We start from the raw sequence: 22,486 nt of genomic DNA, 5'->3' as shown, positions 1-22,486 counted from the left end.
AATTCTGTTTTTATACAGTATCGCGAGTTCTGGTGGTGCACAGTGGTTCAATATCTGCCATTTAATTTTTTTTGAAATTTCCATTTCATGATCAATTTCTGATCGTATTGCATTAGCATAAATCATCTGATTTTTTGGTTGGTTAAGCTTGGTGCTCCGGTTTACCAATAGCAGGATTTTTTTAAATTCTGAATTCCATCGACAAAAAATCGTAGTGTTATAGCAAAAAGTTAATTTTTTCTAGCTTTCTTAATTTTTACGTTTTTGCGCACGGCGAATAAAAAAAAACAGTTTTTATTTTCAAAAACAAAAAAAAAACATATCCCTTAATCCTGGTAATAAAACTTTAACATTTTGAGATATGTAAAATTGTCCAAAGAATCCGATGAACAATACTGTCCAGACTCGATTATCCGAAGCCTCGATTCTCCGAAGTTTCGATTATCCGAAGTTTGATTGTCCGAAGGTTTGTATGATCGAATCATAAACATTTTTTTTTATTTTCTTGCTTTTAACATCAAATTCGAGTTCTTCTACCCCAATTTAGTCTTATTTGAATGGTTGATTGCATGTTAAATAAAAAAAATGCGTTTTTTATACTTCATCACTGCCTTGGAATTAAAATTTCTAAATCACTTTAGAGTAGCTTAGAGGCAAGGTTAAAAACATATCTTCGAGCAAATAATGATTGCCTGAAGAAAGATCCTTTGAGTATGGGGGGTCATACTTATGCTCGACAATCAAAAATAATACAAAGAAAAAAAAAATGTGATCCTATTATCCGAAGTGAAATTTTGCCAAAGCCTTCGGATAATCGAATCTGGACTGCAATTTCAAGCATAGACTCTTAGTTTTGAGGCCTAAAAAACTAGATTTATGAAACACCAAACTATCTTCCTCTAAAAACCCAATCAATCACCTTTGATTTGCGTCGAAAAAAAAAATTGCCCGGAGTCGTGATTTTTTAAGTATGTTTTTTTTTGTGAAAAACGACGAAAATTACATTTTTTAGAACCACCCTAACACGGCGTAGGTCATCCTTACGGCCAAATAAAAATTATTTAAACGTTTGAAAAACTTCACTTTCATTATTGTAGTATGTCAATATGACTTTTTGACACATCATTGACATTTTTTAAAAATGTTTTTGTTTTTGTCCATTTAAAATATTCAAAAAAAAAAAAACACTTAAAAATACTGTTTAATTCGGATCAAATTTTAAAAAAAATATTATGTATTCATCGTTCCAATTTTTTTTTGGATGTGCAACTTGCTATAATCGCGGCACATACCTGGCAACAATGCCGGGCGATTCGAAGAAGAAGATCAATAAAAACAAAACGCGCAGTATGAGATTTGACAGCACGCATTTGCCGAAAGTGCGGCGCGTCGTTTCATGGCTGGTTTGCCGCGTGTCTTTCTCGGGAATACGCGCAATACTGGTCGTTCTGTTTGTTTTGATCTTCTTCTTTGAATCACCTGGCATTGTTGCCTGGTATGTTTTTTTATTGCACCAAAAGTGCAGAAAATCGTTGGCAACAATGTCTACGGCACATTCTGAAATGCCGCGTGGCTTTTGAGAGAAACGGACAATATGAAAGCAAGATTAAACAATCTTGTCTAGTTAAAATGAGTGAACTTTTTGCGACATTTAGCACGTTGAAAATAATTTCAAGGTTTTCATCTAATCAATATACTTGTAATGAAATCGAAAATTTTATGCAAAATGAAAAGAAGAACAAAAGTAGTATTTTTTAACTTTCGCGGGAATCATCCACCCAAATAATCAAATATCGTTAAAATTAAACAGGACTCAGAAAAATCTGAAATATTTTTAAATGTTGATTTCAAAGACACAAAATACCTTTCATTTTTACTTGAATAAAACAAAGCTGAATTCTTTTGATTTCTTATAAAAAAACTATACCTTTCAAATTAAATAGCAGTAAGATTTGTATTACAGCGAACGACTATATTACTAAACTTAGTTAGATTCTAAAAAAAATGAAAAATTTTAACAATCAAGTTTTTATTATCAGGTTTTTTAACTGTAAACTAATAAAATAAACTTAAATAGTAAGTATGGATAAAATATTTATTATGTTATTATTTTGAAAAAAAATATTATAGAAAATTGAAAAGTTGCACAAATTGAACGGCGTCCACGTAATCGTCAAAAATACTAACCCCAAGGCTATTCACTCGATTAATTCTATAGTGTTTCATAAGATTATTTTCAATCCTGTTTGAGTTTGATAAATCAATTGGAGAAAAATCGTTGCGATTTCACAAAACATAAAATTTCACGGGAATTCGCAGAAAAAGCCAAATTTCACGAATTTCACGTTGTCCGCGAAATCGTGAAATTTCACTAACCCTTATTATATGTGATACGAGAATAGATAATGAAAAACATTGCAACTAGGTATATGAAATATATGACAATCAGTTTTTTTTTTAAATGCAAATTAAGTTAAATCTATTTCGATACGCTCTAAAAATATCACCTGAAGACCGAAAGTGGCATTAGATTACATTGATCTTGAGAGTTACACTGTTGAAAAAAGTGAAACATCTGCACACAAAGCTATACTAACTTATCAATTTCCATTCAAAATCTGTGCAACTTATCTCGGTTAGGGTTAAGTAATGCTAGAATTGTTTTGTCCGCCGTCTGTCTTCTACTCAACCATTCGGTTTGTTTTTGCTGTGTACACAACTTCATTAACCCTGAAAAGATCATTAATACTTGCTCTGGTTTTTTTTCATACGCATCATATCAAATTCACTGTCAACGCCATGCTCAAACGCACATGGATTAGCCTTAAAATTCCAGCTCGAAAGCCATGCGAGAGACTTGTTTATCATTTTCATTGAGACGTCGTCTCGTTTGATGCACTTTTTTTTACCATGTGGGTGAATTTCGCCGTGCAGTTTGCTGCCGCATTGTACATTTATTGGATGGGAACTTGTTTCTGCGCGGAGGAGGGGGTTTGTTGGGTGTTAAGAACATCGGTGGTCACCGTGGGGTTAGTGCCCAAATGGGTTGATTTTACGCACGACTGATGATGATAATTAATGTGTGAATCTTAATAACGGTGGATTAAAAGCGATGATGATGGGAAGTGTAGAATCAGACGTTGCCTTCAACCTCACAAACCTGACACTTCTCCATTTGGATAATTAATTTTATGAGTGATAAATGGCTGTGAACTACAGAAAAATGAACAGTTATGGAAATGTTAAGCGTTGCTTAGGTAGATTTTTTATCACTTCTGATTAACTAGAAAATGCATATGCTATATAATGCATTTTTTGAGCATGATTTTTTCAACAAGAATACTCCTGCTGTTGATTAAACAAAAAAAAAATAGACTGGTGACTAGAAAAATTTAGAGCGTTTGGTACGGCATGTCCACGCATCCTTCCTCCCCTGTAGATTCTGTGAAATGTGATACGTTGTCAGAATCCTCTTTGCGGTAAACACAACGTAGTAGGGCTGGCCGCTTTAATTTTTGTAATACATTTTCGGGCGTTCTCGGGTGTAATGCAATTATGACAAGAACATTGCTTGGGACGTAAACTAATCACAATACTTTCCAGCATGCTTTCATCGGACTGGCGGCATTCGTGTTAGATCAGATTAGATTAGAAAAAAAATCTAAATTTTGGAAAATTTTAAGAGCTTAAATCTTCAGGTAAAAATAAGTAACTGTGTCATTTTTGAGCTAAATTGGTTAAGGTTTAAGGGTCGCTGTGGATCGTTGGAATTTGTATGGGAAAATTTACAAAAATGCATGGGCAAAAAATAGCATTATTGCGACATTGACCGTTTTGTCAAAAAATTGGCAAATTTACCTATTTTTGCCTGAAAATTTAGCCAGATATCTCTGATGTCGATTGAATAAAATTTGTACAATCATTGAAGGCTAGATGCTTTTCTTCAGGTGATTATTTTACATGTTTTTTAGTAAAAAACAAATTTCAATAAAAAGGAGTTTCTTCATTCGATATAAATAAATCTTAACATTTAGTTTATCAATTGTTCGATATTTTTATTTCAATTCTTACAAGTTCACAATATTTTATAGAATATAAACTGATGTTTCTAAAGGTAAAAGATAGGCAATCGAAAATATCATTTTTTACATCAAATCTCATTTTTCAGAGTAGACACAAATGCGGTCATAAAGACAATGCTTTCGTCTCTGTGGATAATTTGTTCCGATAGTTTTCCTTTCTAGATAGTAATACTTCTTTCTTCTTCTAAAAACAAGAACAATAACACTGGTATGCCATTTCAAACTGTGGTACCCTTATTACTACGTGTATAAAAATAAATATAATTTGACTACTTGGCAGCCATACTTAGGCACAATTAAAGATTAGTGAGCTAGAACTGGGTTTGCCAGCGGCGCGACGCTGACCCGGAACGACACTTTTCTCGTCGTTCATATGCAGCACCGCAGATCTCCCGGCGATGTCGCACTCGTCGGACAGAATGGCGGCGTGGTGTCCTTGATGCAGTAGGAACCGGAAGCACTACAAAGAGAGCAAACGGCAGTTTAAACGTGTTCTTTTTTTGCGATAATCTCGTAATTGCACCTACCTCATCGGTGTCTTTTGTCCCATGGGGATCGCGTATCCGATGGCGTACCCGAAGCGGCCCCGACCTTGTCGTCCCGGCGGAATCAGCACGTTCGTGGGGCATCGTCGGTTACACGGCTCCGCCATCGGTTCCATACCCTCGAAGATGGACTGCGCCAGGTAGCACACGGCCCAGATGTGACTGCACAGGTTGATGTCTGAAATGGATGGAAGGGGTTGGGGTTGGGTTTAGTTTGTGAAGTGCATAAAAGGGCTTGGAACAAGTAGGTACTTGTGCTGTTGCCACAGTATGGCTGCCGACGGCCTCCGTTGATGCAGAAATCGATGTGGCCAACTCGTCCACCCTCTCCGTAGTGACCGGCGTTCGTGTGGATGACCTGGACGGATTTGGCATCGCCGCTGTCCAGCCGGTTCATGTTTCCTGGTTTGATTAGTGGGCGTGCAGGATCCAGAGCTGAAAGGTTGGGTGGTTAGTGCGTACTCTGGAGGTAATGTGTAAGTTTCATGAGCACTTATGGATAGCAACACAGAAAAACAGTTTGGACTACTCAAAGATTAACTAAACAATTGCAGAGCTCTTATGGTAGATTCAGAAAAGTCCCAACTACTGTTCGGTAGCTTTCACACGTGCATTTTGGGTTAAACTATGAAGTGGACGCCATTTTGTGCAGCTTTCGATGTTCATCCTTTCGACCTTCACAGAACTCCAAAACTCGATTTAATGCTGAGTTATTTAACAAAAAACCGTTGAAAACTCCGTGCAAAGTTGACACTCGTCATGCAAAAAAAGCATGTCACTTTTCGGCGTTCCGAGAAAAACGCTCTTTAATGGCTGACCATTCAGTGCATTGTTCCGAAGTTTGGATGAATTTGGTTACTGGAGTCCCGAGTTATAATTGAAAATATTTACAGTAGTCGGGCATGTACGAGTGTCAAACGTATTCTAACTTAAATCCCTTTGGCCAGTTGTCGCAATTACAGCAATTTGCAGGGTGTGTCAAGACAGCACGATCAGATCGATACTTCTTTCATATGAAGTGTGTCAACAATGCACCGAGTTTTTCCGGGTTTTGTTGAATATCTCAGGATAGAATTCGAATTTTGGGGATCTGTGAAGATCAAAAGATGAGGTATTGCACCTGAGACAACATTTATCTTGGAATTTTGCAGTTGAACACTGCATGTCTACTGTTTACATTTTTATTGTAACTCGAAATTTGGGAACCAAGTTTAACTTACTTTCAGGACATTTTAAGAACGATCGCCACAGTCAAACAGACCTAATTTTTTGTTTTAATTCATGATCATCAATTGAACGGTCAATTTAAATAACAGTTGACAGTTGCTTAAAACTGTATGCACTAACACTTTTGACCTCAAATAAAAAGTTTCCACCCCAAATTTAACAGATTTCTAACTTTCTTTGAAATAACCCCAACATCCAAGCTGGAAACCTCAAAACGACCGAATAAAAAACGTCTCTCTGTACAATTTGTCATTGCTAAACTTAGAGTATTTCATTTAAAAGCTGTTTATTACCCAAAAGGTTTCCAAAATTATTTTTTCAATCCTCTGCCATACAACACTAAAATATCTAAAAACATTTTCAAATCAATCACATAGTAGAGAACAATTTTCTGAACAATTTCCATAAAAAAGTATCAATTTTGGATCAATATAAGCAGAGATAAACCCAATTTCGTAAAATAAAAAGTGATTTTCTTCAAAATTTTTGGACTTAAGTCCAGAAATTTTGGAGAAAGTCACTTTTTATTTTACGAAATTGGGTATATCTCTGCTTATATTGATCCAAAATTGATACTTTTTTTATGGAAATTGTTCAGAATTTTTTTCTCTGAAAAAATAATTTTGGAAACCTTTTGGGTAATAAATAGCTTTAAATGAAATACTCTAAGTTTAGCAATAATTTTAAGCTCAAATTTGTATCCGGGCAATCTGTTGCTGTATTTTATTGACAAATTGTACAAAGAAACGTTTTTTATTCGGTCGTTTTGAGGTTTCCATCTTGGATGTTGGGGTTATTTCATAGAAAGCTAGAAATCTGTTAAATTTGGGCTGGAAACTTTTTATTTGAGGTCAAAAATGTAATTTAGAGCCTCTTGAGGCACATTCATAAGAAATTTGATGAATATGAACATGAACCTATTGATTTCCATTGACTTTTCTGAAGAAAAATCCTAAGAAATCGAAAAAAAAAATATTCAAAAAAGAAAGTTGCTCTAGACCCTCCGACGAAATATTTCGACGGACTCCGCAAAATGTCGGGAAAGAGCCCTTCTTTCATGGTGCCAAATATCAGACTTGCCGAATTTTTTATCTTAATGTTCTCGGAAAAATACATAAGGCAAAAACATAAAAAAAATACATAAGGCACGATAATATATCAAAATTTTTTGTAATTTTCTGCTCTACAACTTTGTTACACTCTACAAATAACCCTGCAAAATTAGAAAAAACACGAAATTTTAAAAATGAAAAAAAATGTTCTAAATGAAAAAATGACACTTCTGGGTCAATGTAGATTCGAAAAGTACATAAAATTTCCCTTTAAATGACATGTTCCAAAAAATTTTACAGTTGAGTAACGGAAAATAGCAGAGTTTTTAAAACGTTTTTAGTGTTTTTTTTTCAATGAAAATACGTTTTTTAAGAATTCTTAGTACGCCATCAAATTGGGTGTCCAATTTTACATATCAGACTCCTTGACACCAAATTTCTATTATTGAAAAATACATCTTTTTTCGCATGTTCAAAAATCGAAGGGGTCGTACCGCCCCTCCGTCACGAGATATCAAAAAACGGACCTCGGATTCCATATCAAGGACAAAAGTTACCCCTTAGCACAAAGTGTCAAGCAAATTGAAGAGGGGTCGGGGCAACTTTTTCCGATATCGTGTGAGTTGGTAGAGAATTACCCTTACGTAATTAAAGAATGCTCCCTGGCCATAATTTCCGTGCAATGCATGTTTTCACCACTAGGTGGCTCTAGCGAGAAGTGATTTTTAATAAACTGGTTCGATTCATTACATGGGTAATTCTCCGCCAACTCACACAGCAGTTGCCCCGACCCCTCTTCGATTTGCGTGAAACTTTGTCCTATGGGGTAACTTTTGTCCCTGATCACGAATCCGAGGTCCGTTTTTTGATATCTCGTGACGGAGGGGCGGTACGACCCCTTCAGTTTTTGAACATGCGAAAAAGAGGTGTTTTTCAATAATTTGCAGCCTGAAACGGTGATGAGATAGAAATTTGGTGTCAAAGGGACTTTTATGTAAAATTAGACGTCTAATTTGATGGCGTACTCAGAATTCCGAAAAACGTATTTTCATCGAAAAACACTAAAAGTTTTAAAATTCTCCATTTTCCGTTACTCGACTGTAAAATTTTTGAACATGTCATTTTATGGGAAATTTAATGTTTTTCGAATCTACATTGTCCCAGAAGGGTCATTTTTCATTTAGAACAAAATTTTCATTTTAAAATTTCGTGTTTTTCTAACTTTGCAGGGTTATTTTTTAGAGTGTAACAATGTTCTACAAAGTTGTAGAGCAGACAATTACAACAAATTTGATATATAGACATAAGGGGTTTGCTTATAAACATCACGAGTTATCGCGATTTTACGAAAAAAAGTTTTGAAAAAGTTGGTCGTCGTCTATCATGGCCGTTCATGGTCACCCGCGACAGACACGGACGACGAAACAAAGAGAAACGCAAAAAGTAACTTTTTCAAAAAAATTTTTTCGTAAAATCGCGATTATTCATGATGTTTATGAGCAAACCCCTTATGTCTATGTATCAATTTTTTTTGTAATTGTCTGCTCTAGAATTTTGTAGAACATTGTTACACTCTTAAAAATAACCCTGCAAAGTAAGAAAAAACACGAAATATTAAAATGAAAAATTTTGTTCTAGATGAAAAAATGACCCTTCTGGGTCAATGTAGATTCGAAAAGTACATTAAACTTCCCATAAAATAACATGTTCCAAATTTTTTTACAGTCGAGTAACGGAAAATGGGAGAATTTTTAAAACTTTTTTCGTGTTTTTTTTCGATGAAAAATACGTTTTTTCGGAATTCTGAGTACGCCATCAAATCGGGCGTCTAATTTTACATAAAAGTCCCTTTGACACCAAATTTCTATCTCATCACCGTTTCAGGCTGCAAATTATTGAAAACACCTCTTTTTTCGCATGTTCAAAAATGGAAGGGGTCGTACCGCCCCTCCGTCACGAGATATCAAAAAACGGACCTCGGATTCGTGATCAGGGACAAAAGTTACCCCATAGGACAAAGTTTCACGCAAATCGAAGAGGGGTCGGGGCAACTTTTCCCGATTTCGTGTGAGTTGGTAGAGAATTACCTACATCTGTTTTCTTTGTATCTGCTGAACAAAAACATTACAAAAATGTCTAAAAATTAATTGAGGGTGTTTTACAAAATTTGTTATCAACATGAACTTTTGTGTTATTATACACACTATAAATGTGATAATTGCTCTTCTTATTGAAAGTCGTATTTTTTTAAATTTTTAGGTGTTGTCTCAAATTTGTAAAAAAAGCTTTTAAGAGTAAAATTAACCAGGTGTAAATTATCCAAATTATGTTTATAATGAGTGCAATCATTTTCCCTGAATGATCAAAAACAGATCTCCGATAACACTACTCGACAAAACAAAACTTGTGTCAAGGGATTGACGATATCTCATCCGTTCCTGAGAGAAAAGGCATCCCCGAATCCGATGCAATCGACAGAATTTGATTTTATGTCCACGCGGACTGATGCGAATCTGGTAAATTTTTTAACATAAAAAATCGAACAATTTAAAAAAAACCATGCGTCTCCTCCCAATTATATGAGCCATCTACAAGAATATGGAAGCGCCTGGTGCATAGCCATTTCCTTTAAGCACAACAGAAACAACCAATACAAATGTATAAAAAGTTGTCAAGTTCTCGGGGTCCACAGCTAGCATTTTTGTACGATTATAAAAATAAATATTAAAAGTTTAAAATTAATTTATTAAAAAAAAAATATTTTTTGATTTATTTGTTTACTAAAATTTTATGTATCTCAAAGGTCTATGGGTACTTCGGGATGTCCATGGTCATCCAAGGACTCCCTGGAGTTAAGATCTACGAGTCTACCGCCGTAACAAGCAAAAGGTCGTGAGATTTTGACCCCGGATCATGTGCGTATAGCATCAATGGATATGGTAGACTACTACATGAATGTGTTGGGATGTTCATGGTCATCCAAGGACTCCCTGGAGTTAAGATCTACGAGTCTACCGCCGTAACAAGCAAGAGGTCGTCGGATTTTGACCCCGGATCATGTGCGTATAGCATCAGTGCATATGGTAGACTACTGTATGAATGTGTTGGGATGTTCATGGTCATCCAAGGACTCCCTGGAGTTAAGATCTACGAGTCTACCACCGTAACAAGCAAGAGGTCGTCGGATTTTGACCCCGGATCATGTGCGTATAGCATCGGTGGATATGGTAGACTACTACATGAATGTGTTGGGATGTTCATGGTCATCCAAGGACTCCCTGGAGTTAAGATCTACGAGTCTACCACCGTAACAAGCAAGAGGTCGTCGGATTTTGACCCCGGATCTTGTGCGTATAGCATCAGTGCATATGGTAGACTACTATATGAATGTGTTGGGATGTCCATGGTCATCCAAGGACTCCCTGGAGTTAAGATCTACGAGTCTACCGCCGTAACAAGCAAGAGGTCGTCTTATTTTGACCCCGGATCTTGTGCGTATAGCATCACTGGATATGGTAGACTACTGTATGAATGTGTTGGGATGTCCATGGTCATCCGAGGACTCCCTGGTGTTAAGATCTACGAGTCTACCGCCGTAGCAAGCAAGAGGTCGTCTTATTTTGACCCCGGATCTTATGTGTATAGCATCAGTGCATATGGTAGACTACTATATGAATGTGTTGGGATGTCCATGGTCATCCAAGGACTCCTGGAGTTAAGATCAACGAGTCTACCGCCGTAACAAGCAAGAGGTCGTCGGATTTTGACCCCGGATCATGTGCGTATAGCATCAGTGGATATGGTAGACTACTATATGAATGTGTTGGGATGTCCATGGTCATCCAAGGAATCCCTGGAGTCTACGAGTCTACCGCCGTAACAAACAATAGGTCGCCGTTTGGCTTAAGTGGTAAGCAAGGATATACGCACAAGATCCGGGGTCAAAATAAGACGACCTCTTGCTTGATAGGGCGGTAGACTCGTAGATCTTAACTCCAGGGAGTCCTCGGATGACCATGGACATACCAACACATTCATATAGTAGTCTACCATATCCATTGATGCTATACGCACATGATCCGGGGTCAAAATCTCACGACCTTTTGCTTGTTACGGCGGTAGACTCGTAGATCTTAACTCCATACACACAAGATTCGGGGTCAAAATTCGACGACCTCTTGCTTGTTACGGCGGTAGACTCCCAGATCATAACACCAGGGACATGGGTGACCATGGAAATTTCAACACATTCATATAGTAGTCTACCATATCCACTGATGCTATACGCACAAGATCCGGGGTCAAAATAAGACGACCTCTTGCTTGATACGGCGGTAGACTCGTAGATCTTAACTCCAGGGAGTCCTTGGATGACCATGGACATCCCAACACATTCATATAGTAGTCTACCATATGCACTGATGCTATACGCACATGATCCGGGGTCAAAATCCGACGACCTCTTGCTTGTTACGGCGGTAGACTCGTAGATCTTAGCTCCAGGGAGTCCTCAGATGCCCATGAATATCCCAACACATTCATATAGTAGTCTACCATATCCACTGATGCTATACGCACATGATCCGGGGTCAAAATCCGACGACCATTTGCTTGTTACGGCGGTAGACTCGTAGATCTTAACTCCAGGGAGTCCTTGGATGACCATGAACATCCCAACACATTCATATAGTAGTCTACCATATGCACTGATGCTATACGCACATGATCCGGGGTCAAAATCCGACGACCTCTTGCTTTTTACGGCGGTAGACTCGTAGATCTTAACTCCAGGGAGTCCTTGGATGACCATGAACATCCCAACACATTCATATAGTAGTCTACCATATCCACTGATGCTATACGCACATGATTCGGGGTCAAAATCCGACGACCTCTTGCTTGTTACGGCGGTAGACTCGTAGATCTTAACTCCAGGGAGTCCTTGGATGACCATGAACATCCCAACACATTCATATAGTAGTCTACCATATCCACTGATGCTATACGCACATGATCCGGGGTCAAAATCCGACGACCTCTTGCTTGTTACGGCGGTAGACTCGTAGATCTTAACTCCAGGGAGTCCTCGGATGACCATGGACATCCCAACACATTCATATAGTAGTCTACCATATGCACTGATGCTATACGCACATGATCCGGGGTCAAAATCCGACGACCTCTTGCTTGTTACGGTGGTAGACTCGTAGATCTTAACTCCAGGGAGTCCTTTGATGACCATGAACATCCCAACACATTCATATAGTAGTCTACCATATCCACTGATGCTATACGCACATGATCCGGGGTCAAAATCCGACGACCTCTTGCTTGTTACGGCGGTAGACTCGTAGATCTTAACTCCAGGGAGTCCTTGGATGACCATGAACATCCCAACACATTCATACAGTAGTCTACCATATGCACTGATGCTATACACACAAGATCCGGGGTCAAAATAAGACGACCTCTTGCTTGCTACGGCGGTAGACTCGTAGATCTTAACTCCAGGGAGTCCTCAGATGCCCATGAATATCCCAACACATTCATATAGTAGTCTACCATATCCACTGATGCTATACGCACATGATCCGGGGTCAAAATCCGACGACCTCTTGCTTGTTACGGCGGTAGACTCGTAGATCTTAACTCCAGGGAGTCCTTGGATGACCATGGACATCCCAACACATTCATATAGTAGTCTACCATATGCACTAATGCTATACGCACATGATCCGGGGTCAAAATCCGACGACCTCTTGCTTGTTACGGCGGTAGACTCGTAGATCTTAACTCCAGGGAGTCCTTGGATGACCATGAACATCCCAACACATTCATATAGTAGTTTACCATATCCACTGATGCTATACGCACATGATCCGGGGTCAAAATCCGACGACCTCTTGCTTGTTACGGCGGTAGACTCGTAGATCTTAACTCCAGGGAGTCCTTGGAAGACCATGAACATCCCAACACATTCATACAGTAGTCTACCATATCCACTGATGCTATACGCACATGATCCGGGGTCAAAATCCGACGACCTCTTGCTTGTTACGGCGGTAGACTCGTAGATCTTAACTCCAGGGAGTCCTTGGATGACCATGAACATCCCAACACATTCATACAGTAGTCTACCATATCCATTGATGCTATACGCACATGATCCGGGGTCAAAATCCGACGACCTCTTGCTTGTTACGGCGGTAGACTCGTAGATCTTAACTCCAGGGAGTCCTTTGATGACCATGGACATCCCGAAGTACCCATAGACCTTTGAGATACATAAAATTTTAGTAAACAAATAAATCAAAAAATATGTTTTTTTAAATAAATTAATTTTAAACTTTTAATATTTGTTTTTTATAATCGTACAAAAAATGCTAGCTGTGGACCCCCCGAGAACTTGACAACTTTTTTATACATTTGTATTGGTTGTTTCCGTTGTGCTTAAAGGAAATGGCTATGCACCAGGCGCTTCCATATTCTTGTAGATGGCTCATATAATTGGGAGGAGACGCATGGTTTTTTTTAAATTGTTCGATTTTTTATGTTAAAAAATTTACCAGATTCGCATCAGTCCGCGTGGACATAAAATCAAATTCTGTCGATTGCATCGGATTCGGGGATGCCTTTTCTCTCAGGAACGGATGAGATATCGTCAATCCCTTGACACAAGTTTTGTTTTGTCGAGTAGTGTAATATTTTCGCAATACTCTTATAAAGAAAATCCTTTAATTGGTGTGGACGAATCAAAATGCAACATGGCTTCTTTGGAAGTGAGAAAGAGTTGGAAAAAGCTTCATTTAAAAAAAAATCCCCTCAGGACAAATATCTACCAATGATTCGCTCAAGACGGAAGTTCAGATGATTCGCCATCAGTCCACAGATGTGAGCTCCGAGCGAGTGTCCAACGCAGGTCGTCCGATCTGGGGGCAGTCCCAGCCGACGAAGTTTCATCACCGTCTGGGACAAACAGGCCGCAATCGGACGGATGTTGTACACGGCAGCCACGTAGCACGGGGGTTGTCCCAGCGCACCCCAGTCCACCAGGAACACGTTGTACCCACCGTGCTTGATGTAGGCTGGAAGGATAAATTACATTAGTCGTTGGTCTAGATTGCCTTAAAGTGTGATGGTTTCAACCGTCTCGCAGAACCGCAATCGGCAAGGTATCGTCACCGCCGGCGTAGCCGTGAACTAGAATGATGTTCTCCTTTGCCGGCTCCCATTCGGTATCGTTCAACCAGTCGGGGTGGTCCATATCGAACTGGGGGGAAGAAATAAAAACAACGTCAAATGAGTCATGAGTCACGATCGCGGCGCCAGCAATTTGATCTCATTAGTGAGAAAATAAAAATATTCGCACCTCCTTTGGCACGCATAGTTATCACAAGGCGGGGACTGTCAATGGCAATGGGCACGGTTAGTGGAGCGAACGCGTGCGGTGTGTGCTTGAAAACATGTAAATTACACGCATAAGGCACCGATCGAGCGGCTAAAAATACACGTGTTGCGCTAAAAATAACTCGGCGATGTACTAGATAGGGGTGGTCAATTGTAATACTATCCAAACTTCGATTTGCCGAGCGAAAAGCATGGAAAACGCAAAAAGACTTCAACGACGTTAAGCGACGAACCCGCCAATTTGAACACCCCTTTGTCAACATAACTGCAGCCACAATTACAGTAAACTGTTTCTAATGGGCTTTGGTTCCGGTGTCGTGAGGCGCCAAGCTTACGATGATAACCTTCTGCAAATCTGCTGTGGAATGCTTCGGTGTCGTTTGAACTTCAACCAGCTGTTCAATGTAGAGTGAAGTGTAAATTTATCGTCTTTGTTCGAAAATAAAATAAAAAAATCACTCTTGCATTAAAGATGAAAATGCAAGCAGTAACGAAGTTGAGAAAAAAACCCGTTCTTACTAACAGTGTCACCGTTAAACGGCTTGCGCCGACTGACATTGAGCAGGCCGGTCCTCTGCTCCTGAAAAGTTGCCCCTAACTAGGTAAGCAGTATCTAACGACAATCGACTGGCGACGGCGTCGTCGTAGCGTTGTGCATGTAGGTCTAATGAGGTTGAATCCAACGTAAGATCAGGGTCGCATGAGTTGCTACCGAAAGGTAATGAAAATCTCTTTGAGGATCAAGGTTCGCGAAGGTAATTGCCGGTCAGAGGAGGGATGTAATGAGTTTGGTTACGTTTGAGATAGGATCTCGTATGGGATCGTTCTAAGGGTGGTGTTTTAGACGATAGCTTTAATTAGGCGATGGTTATCGACAACGGTAAATTTTCCTGTGTTTTTAAGTTTTGAAGTCGATGATTAAAACAGATTATTATTAGATTTTAAGATACGTAGTGTTAGTTTAGTGCATAGACCTAGGCACGAAAAGGACACCGATTGGAAACTCGGAACATGGAACTGCAGATCGCTACGTTTCGATGGGTATGAGTACGCTCTGTTGAACGAGCTCAAACCCCGCAACTTCGATGTTGTAGCACTGCAGGAGATGTGCTGGAAGGGAGCGAAGATGTGGGAGGATGATGCTTTGGAGCTCACCATGTACCAGAGCGGCGGAGCCGAAAACAAGCTGGGAACCGGCTTCATAGTGTTGGGCAAGATGCGGAGTCGTGTGATAGATTGGGAGCCGATCGACGACCGGATGTGTAGGTTGAGGATTAAAGGCCGTTTCTTCAACTATCACATCTTCAACGTACATTGCCCACACGAGGAAACATCCGATGCCGAGAAGGAAGCGTTCTACGCGAAGCTGGAGCAGAAGTTCGACAGCTGCCCGCAGAGGGACGTCAAGATCGTCATCGGAGATATGAACGCCCGCATAGGAAGGGAGGAGATGTACAAGCCGGTGATCGGGCCGAACAGCCTGCACACCGTCACCAACGACAACGGCCAGCGGTGCATCAACTTCGCAGCCTCCCGCGGTATGGTGGTACGGAGCACATTCTTCCCCCGGAAAGACATCCACAAAGTCACCTGGACATCGCCTAACCAACGAACAAAACACAAATCGACCACGTCCTCATCGACGGCCGATTCTTCTCGGACATACGGAACATCCGCACGTACCGCGGTGCGGACATCCACTCGGACCACTACCTGGTGGGTGCAAGCATGCACTCAAAACTGTCGACGACGTACCACCGACGACGGAGCCGGCTCCCACCGCCGTTCAACACCGAGCGGCTGCAGGACACGGCTGCGGCTCAGCACTACGTGCAGCAGCTGGAAGCGAGCCTGCCAACGGAGGAGGAACTCGGCGCTGCCTCGCTCAACGATGGATGGAGCAGAATTTGCTCGGCCATCGGCAGTGCCGCTGAAGCCGCGCTAGGTAGTACGGTCCGAGTTGGAAAGCAGCGCTGGTTCGACGAGGAGTGCCAGCGGCTACTTGACGAGAAGAAAGCAGCTTACGCGGTGAAGCTGAGAGCCGCAACTGATGAGAACGTGGCCAGATACAAACAAGCGCTGAAACAGCAGAGAACGGTCTTCAAGCTCAAGAAGCGCCAGCTGGAAGATCGCGATCACGCCGAAATGGAGCAGCTGTTCCGGCAGAACGAGACGCGAAAGTTCTACGAGAAGGTTAACCGGTCCCGCAAAGGCTATGCGCCGCAAGCCAACACTTGTCGGGACGCCGAGGGAAACCTTCTTATGGACAAAGGCGAGGTGTTGAACAGGTGGCAGCAGTTCTTCAACGAGCACCTCAACGGCGATGTAGCGCATGGAGACGGCTTTGAAACCCAACTTGACCGCCCGCTGCTGACCAACAGTTCCCGGCACCTGATCTGGAGACGGTGAAGAAGGAGATCAGGCAGCTGAAGAACAACAGGGCCGCCGGTAAAGATCGGTTACCCGGTGAGCTCTTCAAATATGGAGGAGAGCAGTTGGCGAGGGCGATCCACTTGGTGATTTCTAAGATCTGGAGGGAGGAGAAACTACCAGAAGAATGGATGGATGGTGTCGTGTGTCCCATCTACAAAAAGGGCGATAAGCTGGACTGCGGCAACTACCGCGCCATCACGCTTATCAACGCGGCCTATAAAATCCTCTCCCAGATCCTCTGCCGTCTGCTGACACCGTACGCACGGAGGTTCGTGGGCCCCTATCAAGCGGGGTTTACTGGTGCTCGGGCCACCACGGACCAAATTTTCTCGCTCCGGCAGATCCTCGAGAAATGTCGTGAGTACAACGTGCCCACACATCACATCTTCATCGATTTCAAGGCAGCGTACGATACAGTCGACCGCGAACAGCTATGGCAGATCATGCACGAGAACGGATTTCCGGACAAACTGACTCGGCTGATCAAGGCAACCTTGGATCGTGTGATGTGTCACGTGCGAGTGGCAGGGGAGCTAGCGGACCCCTTCCAATCGCACCAAGGGTTACGACAAGGTGACGGCTTATCCAATGCGCTGTTTAACATCGGACTTGAGGGAGTTGTGCGAAGAGCGGGTATAGACACGAGAGGCACGATTTGCAACAGGACAGTCCAACTTCTTGCTTATGCGGACGACATTGACATTATAGCAAGAGACCTAGAGACGGTGAAAAGGGTTTACACCGCCTTAAAGACGCAAGCAAGACGGATTGGATTGGCCATGAATACGACGAAAACAAAGTACATGAAAGGGAGGGGCTCAAAGGACGTTGACCCCAAGACTCACCCCTTTAGCTGTGGATGGCGATGTGCTGGAGGAGGTGAGCGAATTCGTGTACTTGGGATCGCTGGTAACGGCCGACAACGACACCAGCTTAGAGATCCGGACTCGTATCCACTCCGCGAATCGCGCCTACTTTGGATTACGGAAAACCTTGACATCTGACCGAGTGCAACGCGCCACGAAGCTGACCCTGTACAAGACACTGATTAGACCGGTTGCCCTCTATGGCCATGAGACCTGGACGCTGCGGCAAGAGGACGAACGAGCCCTTGGAGTTTTCGAACGGAAGGTGCTGCGAACGATCTACGGTGGAGTACGTACAGCTCAGAACGAGTGGCGAAGGCGCATGAACCACGAACTGCACGCGCTGCTGGGAGAACCGACAATCGTTACCCTGGCGAGAATCGGGAGGCTCAGGTGGGCCGGCCATGTCGCGAGGATGGACGAAGACCATCCTGTCAGGATGCTCTTTGACCGCGCGCGACCCGATGGCGGCACAGGCCGAAGAGCAGGAGCACAGCGTGCACGATGGAGAAATCAGATCGAGGCGGACCTAAGAAAGATCTGCAACCTAGGAGACTGGCGAGCTGCAGCCCAGAACCGAGCAACATGGAACAACCTTCTTGATACAGCACGGGCACCGCGTATGGTGTTCTAAGCTGATTGGTATGGTATGTAGTGTTAGTTTATTGTTTAGCTTAAATCTTATGATTCCCCTTTTGAGCAATTTTCCACCAAAACCGAATTGATTTTATTTATATTTCTTTAATTGGCTCATACTTTTTGAGGGCTTTTTCGATGACAAAAGAAACCATAAAAATTCAATTTTTCAAAATCCATAATTTTTAATATTGAAATTGAACCATCCTCTTGGAAATCCGACAACCATTTTTATTTTTCTGTATTTTGTTTATTTGGCTCAAATTTTGGTGGGGCCGACTCTTTGACCAAAGAAGCCATTTTGCGTCATTGGTTCACACATACAAGTCTCCATACAATTTTGGCAGCTGTCCACACAAAAATGGTACGTAAATATTCAAAAATCTGGAAGGAAGAACAAATTGTCGATTTTTTTTATTAACTTTTTTTTACAAGAACTCAATTTGCCAAAATCCGTATTTTTTACTTTAGAGATTTTGGTATATTTTAAGGGACAAAACCACGCAACTTTTGAGTCACAGAGAAGTATGGTCAACAATGTTGTCACCGAGTTATTTAGTTTTGAAAATAAGTGATTTTTAGACAGAAAAAAAATTATGCATACAATCTTTTTGACCTGATTTTTAAAGTGGAATTGAATTTGCGATCGAAAAGTACTTCAAACAATTTTTGCTAAAGGGTTCTGTTTTCATGATATAATCACCTAAAGTATGATTTCAGCGAAATATTTGCAGTTTTTCGATTTTTAAAAATAGTGTCCATGAGTGACCATTTCTGAAATAGTAGTTTAGGCAACAAGTTGCAAAAAGAAGATTTTTCAGCACGAGTCGTATATTTATCCAACAAGGTTCACCGAGTTGGATAAACACGACGAGTGCTGAAATAACCATGTTTTGCAATTCCGGAAAACACCCTTTGAATGGAATTGTAGGTCAAATATCCATGTGTTTAGTCAAAAAAACCTTTGAAATCAAAACAATGTTGAAACTTTTTGAATTGAATGCTGAAAAGTTCAACTTTTCAGCATCCATTTGAGTTGCTGAAAAATAGAACTTTTCGGCTTTATTTTGTAAAATGCTTCTATTCGAATCTGTTATCATTGGTAAAGAAAAGTAGGCTGTTTTGTCATTCTAGAATGACAGAAAAATTAAACAGTTTCAAGACGGAATTTCACAAAATTTGCTATAAAATTGTCTGCGATGCATTGAAGATTGGACCTCTGGTTGCTAAGATACAGCGGTCGAAGAAATAGAAATAGAAAAATTGAGCTTTTCTATGTCTTACCCAAATAACCCTCCATTTTCTAATGTCGATATTTCAGCAACTAATGGTCAGATTTTCAATGTTAAAAAGTGAAACATTCGTGAAATTTTCCGATCTCTTTCGTCGCTTTGTGCTATCTTGTGACACGTCTGCTGTATAAAGATAGGACGTGTCACAAGATAGTACACAAGTGACGATATAGCATTATATCACAGAGTAACATTTTTAAAGGGCATAATATTGAATGTTTGGCCGTTTTCAAATATTAGTCTTGATTATTTTTTTAACTCTGTAAATATATTCTTAAACTATTTGAATCAAGGCTATCATTTCAAAAGGATCAAACATTCAATATTATTATTTAATTTTGATTTGTCTAGGAGATTTTACGTCAATTCAAATCATAATATATCAAGTTTTTGTTTTCCCTTTAAAATTTCTCTTGTCATTGCAAACTTTTCGACAAAGTTATTCGAAATTGAATGTCCTACATGAATCCTGCTCTTCAAAAGAGTTGCATAAAACTTTTTTTTAACTATTTCAATAATCCCATGACTTTTAATTGAAACGTTTTTTCCGTTTAGGTTTGGCTAACCCAAAACCCAAAAATACGTTGAAAATTATTACGTTTTGGTACAAGTGATGACATTTTAAAATTTTCTCAGATTTGGATTTTTTTAAATAAGTGATACAATTAACTTTTAGCACAGTTATTTTTGATGATGCAAGTATCCCTTTTCGTCTCTATAGAAAGACAAGTTAAGTAGGGATTTTCAAAACGAAATTTCAAAAATAACATTGAAAAAATTATATCGTACATTCATTTTTTAAAACTTGAAGATTTTTTCAACTTTACATTGATGAAAATCCTGTAAGCAAATCCGGTAACTCTGTGTTGTCGAATTTTTAATCATTTAAATGTTTCCAAAATCGGCTAATATTTTCAAAATCGAAAACATTTTGCCCAAAATCGAAACAAATGTTGACAGTTTTGGAAACATTTCAATGTTGTCAAATTCGAAAACACAGAGTTAGCAGATTTGCTTACAGGATGGTGGATGGCAATCTTAAAAAAACTCACCACAAACTTCTCCTTCACGATGCCGGACGTGTACAGGATGGTCCGGATGTCCGCATCGGGGCAGCGGTCTTCCCCGTTGCCGCGCTTCCACACGCAGTCCTCCTTCGATGTGTTGTACGAGTTCGGATCGCCCAGGTAGAGGGCCTGGGCCAGCAGATGTTGCGCCTGGGCATCTATAAAATGATCTTATGGTTGGTAAAAGAGAAGCAGCAGCATACCAACGTATATGTGTGTGTAGAAATCACATCGCGGATGCTCGGATTAGTTTGGGCTAAGAATAGACTAAGGTGGAAAGAAAGGGAGAGAGAAAAAAAGGTGGAAAGGGGAAAAAGAGAGAGAAAGAGAGAACGAGAAGGTGCATTTTGCGTAAAGTTTGTGGGCTTTGAAAAGTGAAAACTCAGTTCATAGTCTGGGTGTGCAGAACAACGTCAGCGCGTGGAAAATGATAGGTTGAGAAATAGTAAAGGGGGCGGTGGGTGGAATGTTAGTGGAAAATGGAAATGATAATTGAGTTGTTGTGTATGTAATAGAATCGCGTGGTTGATGGCAGTTTGTTTGGGTTGATCCAGTTTGATGACTCTGTTGATGGGATTGATGCTCGCGAGCTGTTGAACGATGTTGATGCTGGTCGCCATAGTTCGGTGAGCTCTGGTCCAGGTCCGGTTGGTCTTGACATTCTCTCTTCGGGAAGAATTACACAAATTTCACACTTACAAATCACGAAGCCACCACCGACGAACGTCGAAATCAGAAATATTTTCATTGTTATCAACATTTTGCCACACGGGTTTAACGTTTTCCCCTGGTTTTCTTGTCTCGAAGCACTGTACACTTGAACTTGAAGGTAATTGGCTCGTACGGTCGCACAACAACTAAAGAGGGAAAACCAGTCACTTTCGATTCCTTTGCGGGGGCTTCACCAAGAATTAGCACTTGCTCTATGTTCCAATTAATGCACACCCAACGAGTAAACGGCTGAGAAGCCCACACAGCACTGTCCGCACTCGAGATCGATCGAAACGATTATGATGCTTTTGCCAACTTGACTTTGAAAACAACAGTTCTTGCCAACGCACGCCGCGCACCGATATGGCATAAACGACGACCCTCGAAGGCTTCCAAGGCACAAATAGTGTTGGCTGTTGGCCGCGACCGCGAGCTGGCTCCGTTGGCTGGGCAGGTTGGACTGAACGGCGTGAACAACGGCGTCGATGGATGGCTAAACTCACAGCACGACCACTTTTGCACACAGCATTCACCGTGAACACCACCGCGGCTGAAAACCGGCCAGCGGCGCGTGCACTAGAGAGTTGTACACTAGCCGTTGATTAAACGGTGTGGTCTTTATTGGAGTCAAGAATGAATAATTTTTAATTCTATCTTCATTCATATCCGTGTATACAGTATGGTGTCCAGCGCCCTGTTGGGGGAGGCCCATGTATGAGCGACAATCGAGGAACCGTTACGTTTAACTGGGTTATCGATTGTTTTAGCGATTACTACTTATTCTAGACAGCGAAGGCTTTATTGAATAATTTATATCTGCGATGAGTCGACGACGAGTCTTGCAGATTTCTTGGAAGAAGGGAATGCAAGTACCGTCAAAAGGGATGACTTTGATAGCCTGGGTGACTTTGATAGTTTTGCGATTTTTCCGCAAAATGAGGAGTACAATTAGAAAAATACGTACGGAATTGTTTAGAATCATACTCACCGTGGTAAAGAAGTGTTCAAAGTTCCTCGAAAAAACCTTTCATAAATTTTTGAAAGTTTAAAAAGTTAGTTAACTATTAGGATGCAACAAAAATGACTTTTTGGCGGGCATTCAAGGGTTTGTTCCGGTGGGCATACTAAGCCCAAATCCAAAATATGAGCTCGATTAGACTTAACAGGA

The 22,486-nt window shown here is 40.8% G+C and overlaps 1 protein-coding gene across 1 annotated transcript; it reads right to left on the bottom strand.

Annotated features, from left to right (window-relative positions):
- Positions 1-4,160: 4,160 nt before the first annotated feature.
- LOC6034901 (phospholipase A1 VesT1.02) lies at positions 4,161-21,994 on the bottom strand. The gene is made up of 7 exons (XM_038257612.1): positions 21,307-21,994; positions 20,593-20,765; positions 14,053-14,176; positions 13,746-13,991; positions 4,880-5,062; positions 4,610-4,805; positions 4,161-4,542 (listed from the first exon to the last, which is right to left on the bottom strand). Exons 1-7 carry the CDS (start codon positions 21,365-21,367, stop codon positions 4,452-4,454), a joined length of 1,074 nt encoding a protein of 357 aa, XP_038113540.1. The 5' UTR covers positions 21,368-21,994; the 3' UTR covers positions 4,161-4,451.
- Between the last annotated feature and the right edge of the window lie 492 nt (positions 21,995-22,486).

This window comes from Culex quinquefasciatus, chromosome 2 (genome assembly GCF_015732765.1).
Source record: "Culex quinquefasciatus strain JHB chromosome 2, VPISU_Cqui_1.0_pri_paternal, whole genome shotgun sequence".
NCBI classification, from domain to species: domain Eukaryota; kingdom Metazoa; phylum Arthropoda; class Insecta; order Diptera; family Culicidae; genus Culex; species Culex quinquefasciatus.
Note: the sequence above shows the minus strand (reverse complement) of the source record. Positions and strands in the feature narration are given on the sequence as shown.